The 15,305-nt window shown below is 44.3% G+C and overlaps 1 protein-coding gene across 7 annotated transcripts in view; it reads right to left on the bottom strand.

Annotated features, from left to right (window-relative positions):
* The window catches only part of LOC119010015 (adenosine kinase-like), a 111,829-nt gene that overhangs the window by 86,116 nt on the left and 10,408 nt on the right, over positions 1–15,305 (bottom strand). For all 7 annotated transcript variants that reach the window (XM_037081821.1, XM_037081824.1, XM_037081822.1 and 4 more), the window contains one exon: positions 8,993–9,071. In XM_037081821.1, coding sequence (XP_036937716.1) covers positions 8,993–9,071 — 79 coding nt within the window. The remainder of the gene's footprint in view (positions 1–8,992; positions 9,072–15,305) is intronic.

Genomic DNA, 15,305 nt, shown 5'->3' with positions numbered 1-15,305 from the left:
CGTCGGCCCCCCTCCTCATCCAAAAAACTCCCCACCACCACCTACTACTCTGACCCCACCCCTCCTTTTTTCCCCCCCTTGTTGGAATATCTGTTTTTACTGCAGGAGGTTGTGCTCTCCCTCTCTTGTTCCCATTTTTTTCCCCTCTTTCTCCCAAGCAGCCAGTAAAAGTAAAAGGTTGGCACTTTTTGTCTAAAGGAGCCATTTGTTCAGGTGAAAATGAAACTTGCATGGTAAGCAGAGCCAGGCCTGCGGGTTGGACAGGGGCAGAGGGGATTCCAGATTAATCATATGGACTATACACCATGAGGATATTCATTGAGGAGTAATTGCCAAGGGGCTTTATGTAATGTATTCTCCCCATGAGGTAAAACCTTGTAGCAGAGAGAAAGGATAATAGAGTAAGAGGATCATATAAAAATGTTTGCTGCTCCAACCTTTAACTCGGAGCTTAACCCTGACCTCGGATAGTAATTACAGAGTTAATTGCCAACTGATCTGAGGAAGCTCCATCCAGCTCCACTGCTGATGTTAATTGGGCTAAAGAGCCTCCTTCCAAGGTGCGACAGATCACGGATTGTCTTTTCTAATTTAAAGAAGGGATAATGTAACTACAGCTGGTCAGCAATTATGCAATATAACTTGACTTTCAGCAGAATCACATTAGAACTGAGACCAATATATTTATTATCAATGAATGGGTTTATTTGTGTTTATTTAAATGGTAAATGGCAAATTGTGTTTATTTGGTCTAAAACCCAACCATATTCTTAATAGATAAGCTTTTAAACAAAATGGAAAAGCAGTAAATGCTCACATTTAAGAAGCTGCAACCAGAGATTGCTTTAAAATCGTGTTATCTAACAAGCAAAAATGTCATTTTGTAGGCTAAACGATCACTCATCTGATCCTTTTTTAGTGCTAAATCAAAACATGATGGCATCATATCTCCATATCATTATAAAACAAAAGACATCAGCTGATTGGCTGCTAGAAAGTTGGGTGCAGAGCCAGCCCTTCTGGAGGAATCCACACCCAGATTCAAATTGGAATATGCTCTGGTCCGGAGCTGTTTACTGACGGAAGGAGAGCTCAGAGATTACTTTTTAACTTCTGCGGAGGTGTCCGCTATTTTCCGGTGTTTATGTTCTGTAATGTTGCCTTTTTTACTGAAGCTGGAGGGGAAACTTTCCTACATGAAGACATTACAGAGAGGAGAAGAGGCAACATCCTTATCCAGGAAGATGCAGTAAAGTTGTGGATTTCTCTGGGTTTGAACATAGTTGGAAACATTTGGGATAATGTAGGTAAACAGCTCAACAACTCAATAACTTTAACATGTCAATTTTCAGTTGAAACATATCAAGATTCAATAAGCCTACTGTGTACAAATTAACAAGCTGTAAAAATAAACATTACAAAAATTATATGTGTATTACACATGTGACGAGTCCTGTCTGACATACCAACTTTTTGTTGCATCAGAAATTGAGTTGATGATCATGTAGGTAATATATGCTGAGATGGGAGAATAAGTTATTAATACTGTGAAATTGAATTCAGCCATGTCCCTCAACAGCAATTTCTCCCTTATCACCCAGCCCTAAGAGTAACTAGTCTTCCTTTTGTGTGCAGGACAGTACACACCTGAAGTAAAAAGCTGTGAAGGAAATACAGCAAAGCACATTCAACTATATAATAAGCCTCCCCGAGTTAAAAAGAAAAGATACAGATTTCCTCTGTATTTGTTTAAAACCTTAAGAGAGAATAGAATTGGCGCATTTCAGCTCAGATCTGAGCACAGCTCACTCAGGAAACCTGAATGTCTTCAGTGACTCAAATGGTTAAGTTGAGCCGGTGCTGCCATAAACCCGGTGGGAGAGCTTGGAATAATCTAGGCGATGTTAATGATGCAATTTATATGTGAGGGGACCGGTGTTTGGCAGGCTCTTTCCGTCTGAGCGGGCTGCACAACCCAGCGAGCTCCCAGCACCCCCTGCTAGATGGAGGGGGTGGAGTAGGAGGAGGATGTCAGAGCCCATGTGAAAAGAGGGAGCGAGCGAAGCACTGATAAGAGCCATTACTATTAGTGTCTGTCTGTCACCTGCTGTGCGTCATCCAGCCTTCTCTCTCTCCACATGCGCCCCCATCCCCATCGCTCTATCCCCATCCGTTTTCCTGAGGCACATCACTTCAAATTTGCTCTCACCTACACATTTTCCATCCTGTCACAGATATACTCAGTTGGCTTGAAAACTGCGCCAAGCTGCACTCTGAAAACTACTCTGAGCTTTGTTTCAAAACAGTTGTGAATTAGTGAAGGTGCAGGCAGCTGCCAGCACTCATTCGATAAACAAAGTCGCTATAGATGAATAACTGGATTGGCAAAAGGGGACACAATATCCTAGACATACCGCTTTCTCAGTTTTTCCAAGCAAACACAAAGCCTAATTTGGTATTTCATTTATTACTTGGCACAATACTACAGCTCCTTAAACTTATGAACTCGGGAGAAATGAACAGTAATTGCAGGCTGTTCTTTATTTTCTTAAAACCTTTTTAACCAAAATATTTAAAGCTGTTTTTCTCAGTTGCTATGCAACACTTCAACCGCAAGAGTGGGAGCATGCTGAGAATGTGCCAAATAAATGCTACTGCCACAGACATTCTGCGGGGAAATATAAGAGTGGGGCATCGTTCAATCATAATCACATGAAAACGGAGAACAGTTGTGTAAAATGCTCAATCATCCTTTCATTCATCGGTTACCTGACCTGTGCAAACAGATGATTCCAACCAATAGTTAATTTAATGAACCATTGTTTACAATCTGAAAGGCTCTCAGACCATTCCGCAGCCATGTGAGCGGATACGTTTCATCACCAAACACGCAAGCGGCTGCTTTCAACTGCAGAATGCAGCGACGTGGCAGGCGAACTAAGTGTCCTGTGCAAAGTATCATTCTAATTTGACATGAAAATGCTGCCAGATATGTAGACTACTGTCTGTTTCACAAGTCCTTTTAGATTTCACTCAGAGCTCGCCTGGAGCGCGGGCTTCTGTACAACAGCCAAGCAAAAAAGCAAGCAAGCCAACGGTGCAGCCTTTCTTCCTGAGCCTGGAACTAAGGACTTAAAGCAAGGACACGTTATGCAAGATATCACATTCAATTCCACTGCCAGCCTCTGAGGCCAGATGATACACATTGAGTGCGTCTGTCTCCTGAGCCCTCAATGTTAATCAACACTCTTTCCAATGCATACTTATGAGTTACAATCTACTCCCCACGTCTTCCCTTTGGCAGCTTAAATTAAGTCGCAAATTTGACGGCAAATTAACTTCAACTGGGACGGTAATATGTCACCTATACAGCAATCTGTGCCATTTCTCGCCGGGGCAACACAAATCTTGCGAATCTGAGAGGAAAATTAAATCATACAAATCATTTTCGTGTGAAAGTCAAATTCGAGGATACACAAGAAAAAAGGCGCCACGCGGCGGGGGCCATCGCCTGTTAACAAATCCCTCTGATGACAAAGCCTTGCATAATCGCCCAGTCAACCTTTATCATTGTGATCACAGAGCTTGAGATTTGATGCACGCCGGTATTAGCTGTGACATACAGTCACAATACCGTCAAGGTGGGAGGAACACATGCTCAGACGAGGTGTGTGTACCTACATGTGTGTGTAGAGGGGAGGTGGATGTGGAACCAACAGAGATCTCCCCACTTCATCATTGAGTAAATGGCACCACAGACGTGAGCTGCGACTTCACAGCTGCCTCATGGCGGGTGACATTGAAGCCCACGCATGAACACATCGCTCATCAAAGCGAATGAGGCGTTCGTTGCTTCCTCTGCTTGTGCCGAGGAAAACAATGGCAGCCCCCCTCAAGTGCGCGCTTGCACACCTGGAATGTCTAGAATGAGTGGAGATGGGAATGGAAGGGGGGGGTGAAATCCATTTGGTTTCATGCATCTCTCACAAGAAGCTTAACAGACTGTGACCTTCCGCTGCTTCGTAATGGGAAGGACACGACACGACCCCGGTGCCATGAAACGGCTCAGAGCGGGTGCTAACAGTGGTTCTGCAATTAACCTGTCTTAAAACAAACAAGAGGCTTTTCGCTTTAACAACAGGCGCATGCTTGAGAGGGTTGATTTCTGCGGCGTGGAACTCAAAGGCCCACCAGAGTCCAGGTTTTAATCGGTCATTAGCGTGCTCATTCCGGCACAGCTGCGCCGAGATCTATGCAACTACAACGCTCACTCGACACGATCAAAAACCCAAACAATAAAGGTCAAAGCTCTTTATGTACATCTCAGTAGGAAAATGAACCAGTGAATCTCTCAAACGTCTCTTCACGGACAAAGAATATTTTTTCTGAACACTTGTGCACAAGTACAAATGGAAAGCAACAGTAAAAATGTTAGTACGTCCTCCTGAACATTCAGTCACATAGTTTAAACACAAAAGCTCCACTCTTTCTCCTGAACTGTCCTCTTTTCTCTAAGTGGAACCAGACGTAGGCATTTCTTCATTCAGCCCATTCAAATGGAGGGCAAGTTGCTGTTCTTTATTTATTTAACAAAACGAGCTGTAAAAGCCAAACATTAGGTCATGGAATATTTTCAACCTCGAGAAATAAGTCAATGCCTTCAATGAGACATCAAACCCAGTTTAAGTATCCCCCCCCTACAAAATATGAGCTGGTGAGGACCTTTTCTCGAAGTCAAGTAGTGCTGTGGGATTTTTTTTTTCTGTTTTTTAAATACAACTTTCGACAGCGTGGTGCACATGCGTTTCCAATTAAGCGCTCCGAGCCAACATCCAAGCCTGGGCCCCATTCACCCCTTCCACGATTGACCAAGTCTGAGGAAATGTTAAACAGGCATCATAACCATAACAGAGACTGCAGATTTTTCAAAAGCCTTTACTTTCTAAACAATAATTAAGACATCACGGTGGATTGATGATATAGACTGCAAACATCGCACAAAATCTAAATAAAGAAAATGGGAACGCACTTAATCATAACTCTTTGTGACGCGTTCACAGCTAGGGCACTTAAACACAACAATTTGTCCCTTTGGTGAATGGGTACAAAGCGTGCTTACAGTGCAGAGAAATAAAATACGTCAATGCTGTTGATTTGTGAGGATCATAATGAGAATGCACGGTTTACACGAGGCACTCGGAGTCGGATCTACTTCCCTGGCAGCAGCAATAACTCCCTATGAGCCTGTCTCTGCTCAGACTTCAATCTCTGGGCCCTAAGGAGCTGTTGGAGGACTTTGATGTTCTGTCTAAATGAATTGACTGTGCTTCTTGATACCAGCCCCTCCAGTCAACCGACTCCCCCCACCAATTCTGTCACCTGTGATAAACACCATGTGAGCTCGGCGGCACCAAATTCTGGATCACATGCTCGGATATATATATTTTTTTTCCCTTCCTTCAACTTTGTAAATGACTGAAAAAAAAATAGGACTGTTGTTTCCCGCCGTGCCCTATCTGAGCAGAGGCCCCTTTGATGTGTGAGGCTGTATGTGAGCAAGCAGCGCTGCACGGGCTGTTTTTTGTTACCTTACAGCCCTGCAACATCCAGTAGGTGAGCCTTTATGTCAGATGCACCTTCAGGGCACGGTGTTTGTTAGAGCCTGGGCAAAGGCAACAACCTCCAACCCACTTCTATCATCGCATTTTTTTTTCTCTCTCTCCCTCCTCTTGGAGCCAGAAAAATGTGCATACTGTAAAAGCCTGCAACTGGCTTGATCCGAACAAGATCCAAGTATTATTGAGGAGCATTGATGCGCAAGCTAAGGAAGTAAAAAAAATGTGTAGATACATCAACCTGTGGACTTCTGGTTTGTCGCAGTGTGGGCTTTGAATATAAGTGACAAGAAAAAAAATCAAAAAAACAAACATACCAGTGCTAAAGACAGAGAAAGATAAAACTGAGCGCAACCAATCAACGGTTAGCAACACTGCAAGCGGCTGATTTCAATCAAAGTGTGGGGGCAGAGTCGGCGGTTAGAGGGAAACAATACTTATCCATCTAAGCTCAAGCTTGGTCAATTCTCATTTGACTAAATCCAATTACCATTGATTCTGCATCTTCTTAAAGCCAAGGTTTAGGTTTTCCTTGATAGTGCAGAAATCTTAGCTCGGATGAAGCGGCAGTGTTTAACCTATTACAGCCTCCGATGAAGCGGTCGGGTTTTTTGGAGGAAAGTACGAGTTCTACTGGCGAAGGCATTGATCCTCCCACACCCTGGGTTTTCCCAGCGTGTGCAGCGATTCCTGTGCAAAGCCTCTGAACACTTCTCTCTCCTCCAGCAGCGATGGTGCTCCTGAGCAAACCTGCCCTGGATCGAGCATCTCATTTAGTCACTGGGCCCTTTGATGTGGATTCAGTGCTGCAGTGCATATCATTCGTGTTTGAAGGTTCAGCTTCCACAATACAGCAGGGTTTGAAGTTTCACATATTGCAAGTGCTACAATGTGATAATCTGGGAGCCGGTTATGCATTATACATTTTTCATAAAAGAACACCATCACCTGAAAGTGAAATGTGGAAAAGTCAGCGCTTCAAGGTATATATTGACAGAAACTGTTTCTGAGACTTCTGGGTGTGGGACGAAAAAACACTCTTGTTATCTTGAGCATTTCAGAATCGGCTCGACATCTTCCCTCGGAAGGGGGTAAATATCCAAATAAACAGAGTAGAATAACATTTGTCTGGGGCCTGCCATGCCATTATAAGACAGAATAATTTAGTTGACTCAACGCTTCTCACAGGGCTAAGAGGCCATGACGGTTCTTTCTCCAGCAAGGGGCCTGCAATGAAAATCTCCTTCGACATCTGAGTTCACAAGGTTAGCAACTCGGGGCACTTCCTTCAGTGTTTTCTTAAACATATCACATGTAACATTTATGCAGTAAAATGTCTATGAAAACGACTAGACCATTTCTATATATTTTCTTGAGCTGTGCACTTGATTCAAGTGATCTCACAAATCCATCTCAGCAGGCTTCAAACTATGTGCCTGTGGCTGAAACAGTGGTCGAACAGAATAGCATTCTTTCAGCAAATGTTGGTGACCGTTCATTTGAATAAACAACTCTAGCGACTCCTCAAGAGGTTTGCATAGATGCTGCTAACACCAGTTATATCAGAACTGAAGAGTATATTTTATTGGAAGAAGGGCGGAGAGTGGCACTGAATGCTTTTCTCGATGTAAAAGATGTTTCTCCTCTTCCCTCAGTTGGCTAATTTGACTTTGGTTGGTTGATGTTAGCCCGTGATTAGGGCTGGGTATCGTTCTTTGATGGCTACCAACCGCATTGCCCCGATACCATCGGGCATCAAAAAATATCTTGTCATTCAAAACCAAATTTGAAGACCTAAGGAGTTAATCTCAGCAGTGTCACTGAAGCCAATTTCAAATAATTAGTATCGAACAAAGTATCATTCAGGAACAGTTGTAGAAGACAAGGATTCAGCTCTACCCATGATAGACAGTGAGAGAATGGAAAGTTTATAGTGGCGCCTTTTCCAGATGGTTCATGCGTAACAAACCATCTGTTTGGTGTTTACATTAAACATTTTTTCCAGAGAGAAATACAAAATGTTGTTTCATTTGCTTGATTGACGCTTTAATTTCTGGGAGAGCGTGAGGAAGGCGTGAGGAAAACACACGACCTTGTCAGTGAACGTTTCGGCCTGAGTCACGGAGATAGACTTTCATCAAAAATGGCAGTTTGTTTAACAGTGAAGACAACAACTCCCATTATCCCACACTCTTTTGATGAAGGGACCCCTGGTGGCAGAAATTACATGCAGCGCATTTAAATCAACCATCCTTGCTTAGGTCTGTGTCTGACTAAACTAATAGTGTGAAGGGGAAAAATGTAGAGAATAATCTTTGTGGGAATTTTGAGATCGCACAAGTTTTTAATTGACTCTGGTGGGGAAGTGAGGCCGCCATTTTTTAAAACCCAATTGCACCAAGCATGCAAGATTGGAAGTTGCTTCCCAAAGAATAAAAACTGGCAGTTAATGTCTGCGAGTGACTGAGGTTTGTGTTCTCGCTTCTCATCTTGATAATTAAAGAGTGTTTGTATGGAGGCGCGCAGCTCCGCATGTCTTTTTAAAGGATGCTTACCGTCTCCAAAGCATGAAGATGGTGGCAGCCTGAGGGCCTGCCTGCCTTCTCTTCCCTCTCTCAGTATCTATCTTGTGCTAAATACACACAAGTGTGCGTAAGAAACGCACACAAGCGCGTACACACAAGCACACGTGTACAAATTGGAAGTCTACACACTGTTCTGACACGTTACAAACAAAAAACCCACACACAAGAAAGAGTCTGCGCTTTCACAAACATCAGCCTCTCAATTAGCTTCTGGACTCATTTCTCCTTGGAAGAGAATTATTTTTCAGCTGGATGCTTTTTCTTTGTTTATTGTGCGCAGACCAAAGCCTTATCAGCAGCTAATCACTGCATGTCAAATTCACAGACTTGCTGCAGTCACTTAAAAAAAATAAATACATTTTTAAAAAAAAGATTCGGTGATCTAATCTTCTCAAGTTCAGATTGCAATTTTAGATCTGGACTATCACCACTGTCTTTTAAGATGCTCAAATCTGTCTAACAGCCAGGCAGAAGATCAGCATTTGTTTGATGTAATTTGTTGTGACATGTTAATTGCATCTACTTGTAATTCTCTCTAATTGATGTTTGATATGTCTCAGGAAATTAGGCCAACTAGATAACGCTGCAAATATTATGAATCCTCCCCGCCTTTCTCTTTCCACAGCAGGTCTGATGAATTCACAACACCTAAAACTGTAATGTGTCAACATGCTGTGCAGCTATGCTCTCTATTCCCAGGGCTGCCAAGCTGACAAATCTAAGGTTACAAGCATACCACTGTATATTCAAAACACATTCAGGCAGACTGTAGAGGGGCCAGAGGAGACTAACCTGAGCAATTTTCACCGAGTTCTGGGTCGAACCTCCGGCGTGGTACTCAACTTTGTTCCTCTTGACGATTTCTTCAAACCTGAAATAAATACAAGAGGTGTTACAGTACAAAAGGCAACATTCAAGGTTAACTACAAATTAAATTAGACCAGACCTGCTGAAAAAAAAAGCCTTAGGGGAGCATAGTAAGTACAACCGCAGCCTTCTCAACATTTGTCACATTACAACACGCGTAGGAGGAATGAGGCATAAGCACCGCAAATAAGTCAACACAAAAATCAATTAGGGGAGGTTAGACAGGTAAAGCAGAAGAGCAGCTGTGAACACTGAGGATGTGAATATATTCAATAATATCTCAAAACTATTGGACGGACCGCTGCGAGGTTTAGTAAAAAGGCATCCATGGTGATCCCACAACCACTTTAACACAGGGTACTGGGGGATGCAAATTTTAGGCTGTGATATGATCCAGGCTAGCATAACATGCTGTTACACTGATGTTAGCACAACAACCTGCTAACATGCTAAATGCACATTAATTACATCATACATCGCCAAATGAATGCTAATGTATGCTAATTTGCTTCACTACACCCTAGTCGAAAAAAAATAACTCGGTTAAGTCATCAGAATGTTTTGTTGTTGCCTTTTCTGTCCCGGCTGTAAAGAAGACAGCAGTATGCCGACTGTGCAATACAATTTTTCCTTTTTTTTCCCGTCTTCATCTGTGACATTCCAGGTGCAAGCTGTTTATATAAACTGCTTTGAAAGAAAAAAAAAAAAAAAAAAAAAAAGAGAGGCTGGAAAAAAGAAGCGAGCAAATGCTGGATTTTGTTAAATGGGATACTTGACCACAAATGCTGCTGGAGTTGAAAAGAGCCAGTTAGGGTCTGAATGTCAGCCTGATAAAAGCAAAAAGAGCAACATTGTCCACACATGGTTGTAGTTAGCCGTACACAGTATTAAAGCAAGATGAGCAGAGAAAGTCATTTGCGAGGGGGAACTTGAAATGCTTCCTCAAAGGGGAATGCATAAAAGGAACTATTCGTCTCTCGCTTGGCAGAGACAGGCAGAGATTTTCTATTTTATAGGTGATGTTTTCTGAGCAATTAGACAAACAAGTTCTACGATTTCCTTGCGCAGAAAGAACCTCATAGCCAGATAACTTGTTTAGGGAGAGACCACATCTGATTAAATGTTTGATGTATGAAGAAGCATACAGCGAAAGTTTAGAAACGACTGCAACAGACTAAACACAATGAGTCAAGAAAACAGACACGACATCGGGGAATAGGGAGTAAACAATTGCTGAGTTTTCAAACATAAACCACGGGAACACCCTTGGGTCCCTTGCAGTGAAATACTGACGGCGCTTCTATCATTCTTTTTTTTGTATTTTCCCATCATGCTGCCATTTCAAACATCAATAGCCTCGACGCTTAGGCGTAACACGATGCAAAGCTGGGCTACGCTGCGAGATAGGGGCTTTATCTGGGGGAGCTCTGAACATGAATAATGTGTATTCTCTGCATCGCTCATACAAACAGCCTCCTGGGGGGGGGCGGGCTATACAAACGTGTCCACCCTGCGAAGGAAATTGACCTAACTGCAGTCAAGATGATACGCCACATTAGGAGGTCCGTGGCTGTTCTTTCCCCCCTCCGACTGCAAATTGAAGACTTGTCCATTTGCAAGTGTGTTTATTCGTAAATCCAATGACATGGTAAATAGTTCAAGGTGCACCATTCCCCTGTACCATTCCCACTGGTGTCATGTGTAATTCCACCTTAAATTAACTGCGTAAGAGGGGTGGGTTGAGAAAATGCTCGAGCGTGATCCCAAGGGTCGCTGGTTATGTAAAGGCTCCGCTGCACGCTGCCAATGCATTCCCTTTTTAGGATTAAAAAAACATGCGCGGGGGGGGGTCAAAGGTTGCACGTTCTGAGGGAGCAAACTTGTTGAATCTCTAGAAAAAAAAAACCACTGTGTCGGTTGCAGACACTCACCGCAGACTGGGGAAATATGTATGCAAAGTGCATCATGGCTTACCAACATGTGTCTGCCAGAGGTGTTCAATACTTGAGCGCAACCTGGTTTAACTAGGCATGGCCGAATTTTGAGCGAGTGTGAAAGTAACCTTTACGGCTTCAAAGAAAGTCTGCATATCATGTCTCAAGGCGAGGGGGTCTACCCAGGGCAGAATGTTCCTAATAAAGAGAAAAAAAAAAACTTTCCATGCAAGTGGAAAATATGCTAACCGGGAAAAAAAAATCCTTCCTGAGACACCTGTTATGACTCCTTGACAAAGGAAGAATTTGAGCACTGTGGGTGTTTATAACATGAAGGCAGCCGAGGGACTCCAGAACCCATTTCAAATAGACACACAGCTTCTGAGGATTTCAGCCTTTTTTTTTTTTTCCTCCCCTTCCTAGAAGTATTTGCTCCACCTTTCAGTGCAGACAGCATGGGGCCCTGCTCTTGGATGCCTCGAAAATCCCATCCGAAAAGGAGCAGCTGCCTCAAGACCTTTACACCCTCAAACATCATGTGATCCCATAGTAGTGACACCGTAAACGGCCCCCATGGCCATTTAGGAAGAGAAAATCCCTTCTCCGTCGACTGCAGTGTGAGCTCACTCGATGATGGGAGGGAGCAGAGAAAAAGAAATTGTTTTGAACAAAATGTCCTCAGCCAGTAACCTTTTTCTTTTTAAAACCCACTGGTGCTGTTCAATGGAACAGCAATTCCAACTATGCCATGCATTCCACTAATGTACAGACAGGCCGTGTTATATAACACATGCATTTACAAGAGACTGCCCTTGACACTGTTGGTTAAATACCACTCTTAACTAAAGGCACTGTGCTTTTTTTCAATTTCATACCTTCCAATTTGAGACTAATAGAGGCACTTATTTATTCGGCTTAAATCAAATTAAGGGGAATTAGGCTACTGAATGGAATATTTGTATTCAGAGGATATGAGAGTCCTCCTCACAAACTAATACCTCTACATCTCCAAGGATTAACGCATCCAAATTGCCAGGGCAGATCACACAAGTCAGGAACATCGTGTTGTTTACATTCCTGGAGATGGAGCCCCCACCGTTGTTTCCCATCAAGGGAAATATGAGAGCTTCCAAAGTACTATGAGTGTTCTCTGCCCCGAGTGACTCATGAGTTCCTCTCTCGCCTCCCTCCCACCCCCCACCCCCCCCCCCAAAAAACGAGCCAAGTAGATTATTTACATGAGGCAATAATTCAAGATTTGCTCCTCTAAGTCTCTTACATGGAGGGCAAGGCGAGCCCATTTACCCAATCCCTCTTCATTCGCCTTTGATGTTAGCCTATCTCGATAAGACCGGATGAGTGCCCTAAAATCCCCGTCGAGTGATTTTGCAGGAAGAACAAGTCTCTGTTAATCAATGGCTAGATTGGATCTGGATCCTCGGGAGTGGTCCGCGTGAAAGTCCTCCCGAGTGTTTGAGTGCACACCGGGGTAATTCATCGCTAATGATCACCGCGGCACCCACTCTCCTCCGTTCGTCCTTATTTAATTGCCTCGTTCACGTTTAAACAGCTTACAAATCACAAGGACAGGCAGGGAAACATGATCAAACAGCCCCTATCGCTAATCAGGGGAGGGCAAGGCAAGAAGTGAGGAGGACTGGGGGCTTCTTTGCTGCTCTCCTTGGGGGATTAGGAAGGAGGAGGGCTGTACAGGAACAGTAAATTATCTCTGCTTCAGCTATAGCAGGCAGGTACATTCAAACAGGCGGATCCATCTTTCTCCCCCTCTGATGGGAGCAGAGGAGGGGACGCCGCCGCTAAAAGGCTACGGTAATCCCAGTTTCAACACGGGCATCTGGAGCGGAGACAGGTTCCACCATTGATTAGATTCCCCCAATCAGCGTGTGCATCCTACACCAGCCTTCCTTGGTAGTCTGGAGGCAGTACAAGGCCTGATGCACAGTAATTGTTTCCATAGGTCAGGCGGAGGAAAAACAGCTCGGGGATGTGATGAAAGGGAGATGGAAAGGGTGAGGAATATTGTTGTTTTTCCCCCCAATTAAATTGTTTGTCAAACCCTTCACAAAGGGTTACGCAGTTTATCTGTTTAAAATCAATACGCTCGTCTCAGTGTGAAAGCTTGTCCCGACACAAGACAGGCCCATTAATTATTCTGTTCTGCGCGCTATCGCCGGGCTGCTCAAGGTTGCGCCTTATCTTTTCTTATTTCAAATCAATAATTATCTTCTACCGTGCCTGCGCTCCCCCTCAGAAATAGATGTGCTTTTCATTCAATGCCTGTAGAGTCTCTCCCTCTCTCTGTAGCAACTGGTGAAAAACGCAGAATGAATAGGACATTCTTATCAGCGGAACATTAGGGCAGGATGGGAATAGATGGCGAAGAATGAGGCGCATAAAAGTACTGAACACAAATGAGTCATGATTCAAACAGCGAGCGAGGCCTTGTTCCCCGTCCTCTGACATCTTCTAATATGCCACAGTAAAGGGATGAATGTTGATTCGTACAAAAGCAATGCGATACGACCGTCGCTCAGGTATCTCAGACCAATCCACTGTTCAAAGGAGAAAAAACCTGCCACGAGTCCCCCAGTGCAGGAAAGAGCCTTACGAGCCGTTCTGCAATATAGACTGGATGTACAATTAATGACTGCGCAATTACATGGTCATAATGGGTGAGTAATTGCATTAGAATGCAGAAACAACAAATGTGCATCCCTTTAATAATCGGCCGATTCCAGCTGCGGCAGCAGCCCATTTGTTGGCATTAACCGAGAACTGCTGTTTGTACTTAATTAGGCTGCACTCAAGGATTAGGCGGCGGGGGCAAAATCTGGTCATGGAGGATGAGTTCATATTATTTCCTCTAAAATGTCACAGGTTTTTGGCTTCGCGCTGCAGAGGGTGGCGTTGTTTGTCACACTGTACTGTGTGGATGTGGGAGAAGGGAGTGTGAGAGTGTGTGTGTGTGTGTGTGTGTGTGTGTGTGTGTGTGTATGAGAGAGAGAGGACATGAAAGAGAGAGAAAGAGGGACACATTGAGGGAGAGAGTGGGAAGACGGCAGTGTGTAAGCAAGGACGGGGCTTCTGGTGTTCTCCTGAGGATTGAGATTTGAAGCCGGAGCACAAAGCCTTTGAGACGTTCCCCTTATCTTGGAGGTTGATACCAGGATCTTGGCGATTCGGAGTGCTCCGTGTGAATAATTCCACCAACACCCCCTACTGCGGGGACCATATGGCCCAGTGTGAACTTTAAACACGCGGGGAGTGTTGCTGCTCACCACTCGGGCCTCCCATCTCTACCCCCGCACAGGCTAGGTGTAGAGAAATGATCAGCATAGATAGTATACTAACTAGCCTACATGTATGAGGGCTGCTGCCATCAGTGGCTTTTCCTGTGTGGCTGCTAGGGATCAAAGATGCCTAAAAATAGCCCTGAGCATGCTTTTCTGAACTGAACATGCTGTATGTACTGGCTGAGACGCCCACATTTTAATTATAAAACGCTCTTTAAAAGGGGGGAGTTGGAGGGAAGAGGAGGAGTGTGTTGGGGGGGGGGGGGCGACGACACTTGCACAGAGATGTGGATTATGTTTGTTACACTCCCTTTGACTTGTGATGTTTCCTTCTGGCACCACCTGCTGGCAGCCGCCATCAACAAGAGGGGGGAAAAAGGCATTTGCAGCTCCAGCGAGGACGAGCCTTAATTATGATTGCATCAGCCATCTCTCATGATGCAGCATGTACGCTTTAAATGCGGGGCAATCACACCGCATCGCTGCGCGTTAACCTATTTCATCAGAGGACAAACAGCGGGGCAAGATGTGAGGCTTCTTTGGCTCCATTATTTGGAAAGTATTCCTGTTTCTATAATTCAAAAGGTCTAGATCCACATTCCTTACAGTCGAGTACAGCTTCAGATGTGAGCAAGCGTCCCAAATCGTCGGATTCACGCGTATCAATAAAACATCAAGAGCGGCGCGCAGATGTCAGCAGCCGAGCATGTTTTCTGATGTCTCAATTACCAGTCGAGTGCCATTAATCTCTGCTCTCTCTTCTTGGCGCGGGGGCCAGCTGATGGATGCAGGCCCGCGACCTTTGCCCTCAGCAGCAGGGGGAGCCGGATGTTCTGACCCCCCAGCGGGCCGGCGGAGGTGAGTTTAAGTACTGTAGTACAGCACTCAGCCTCAGCAACAGACAAGAGAGCTGGGAAGTTAAAAAAAAAAAAAAGGGGGGGGGGGGGGGGGGTGATGTGTCTACACACTCAGTCAAGCATGAGTGCATCC

Source organism: Acanthopagrus latus, chromosome 20, assembly GCF_904848185.1.
Source record: "Acanthopagrus latus isolate v.2019 chromosome 20, fAcaLat1.1, whole genome shotgun sequence".
Lineage (NCBI taxonomy): Eukaryota > Metazoa > Chordata > Actinopteri > Spariformes > Sparidae > Acanthopagrus > Acanthopagrus latus.
This window is presented reverse-complemented; position numbering and strand designations above follow the sequence as displayed.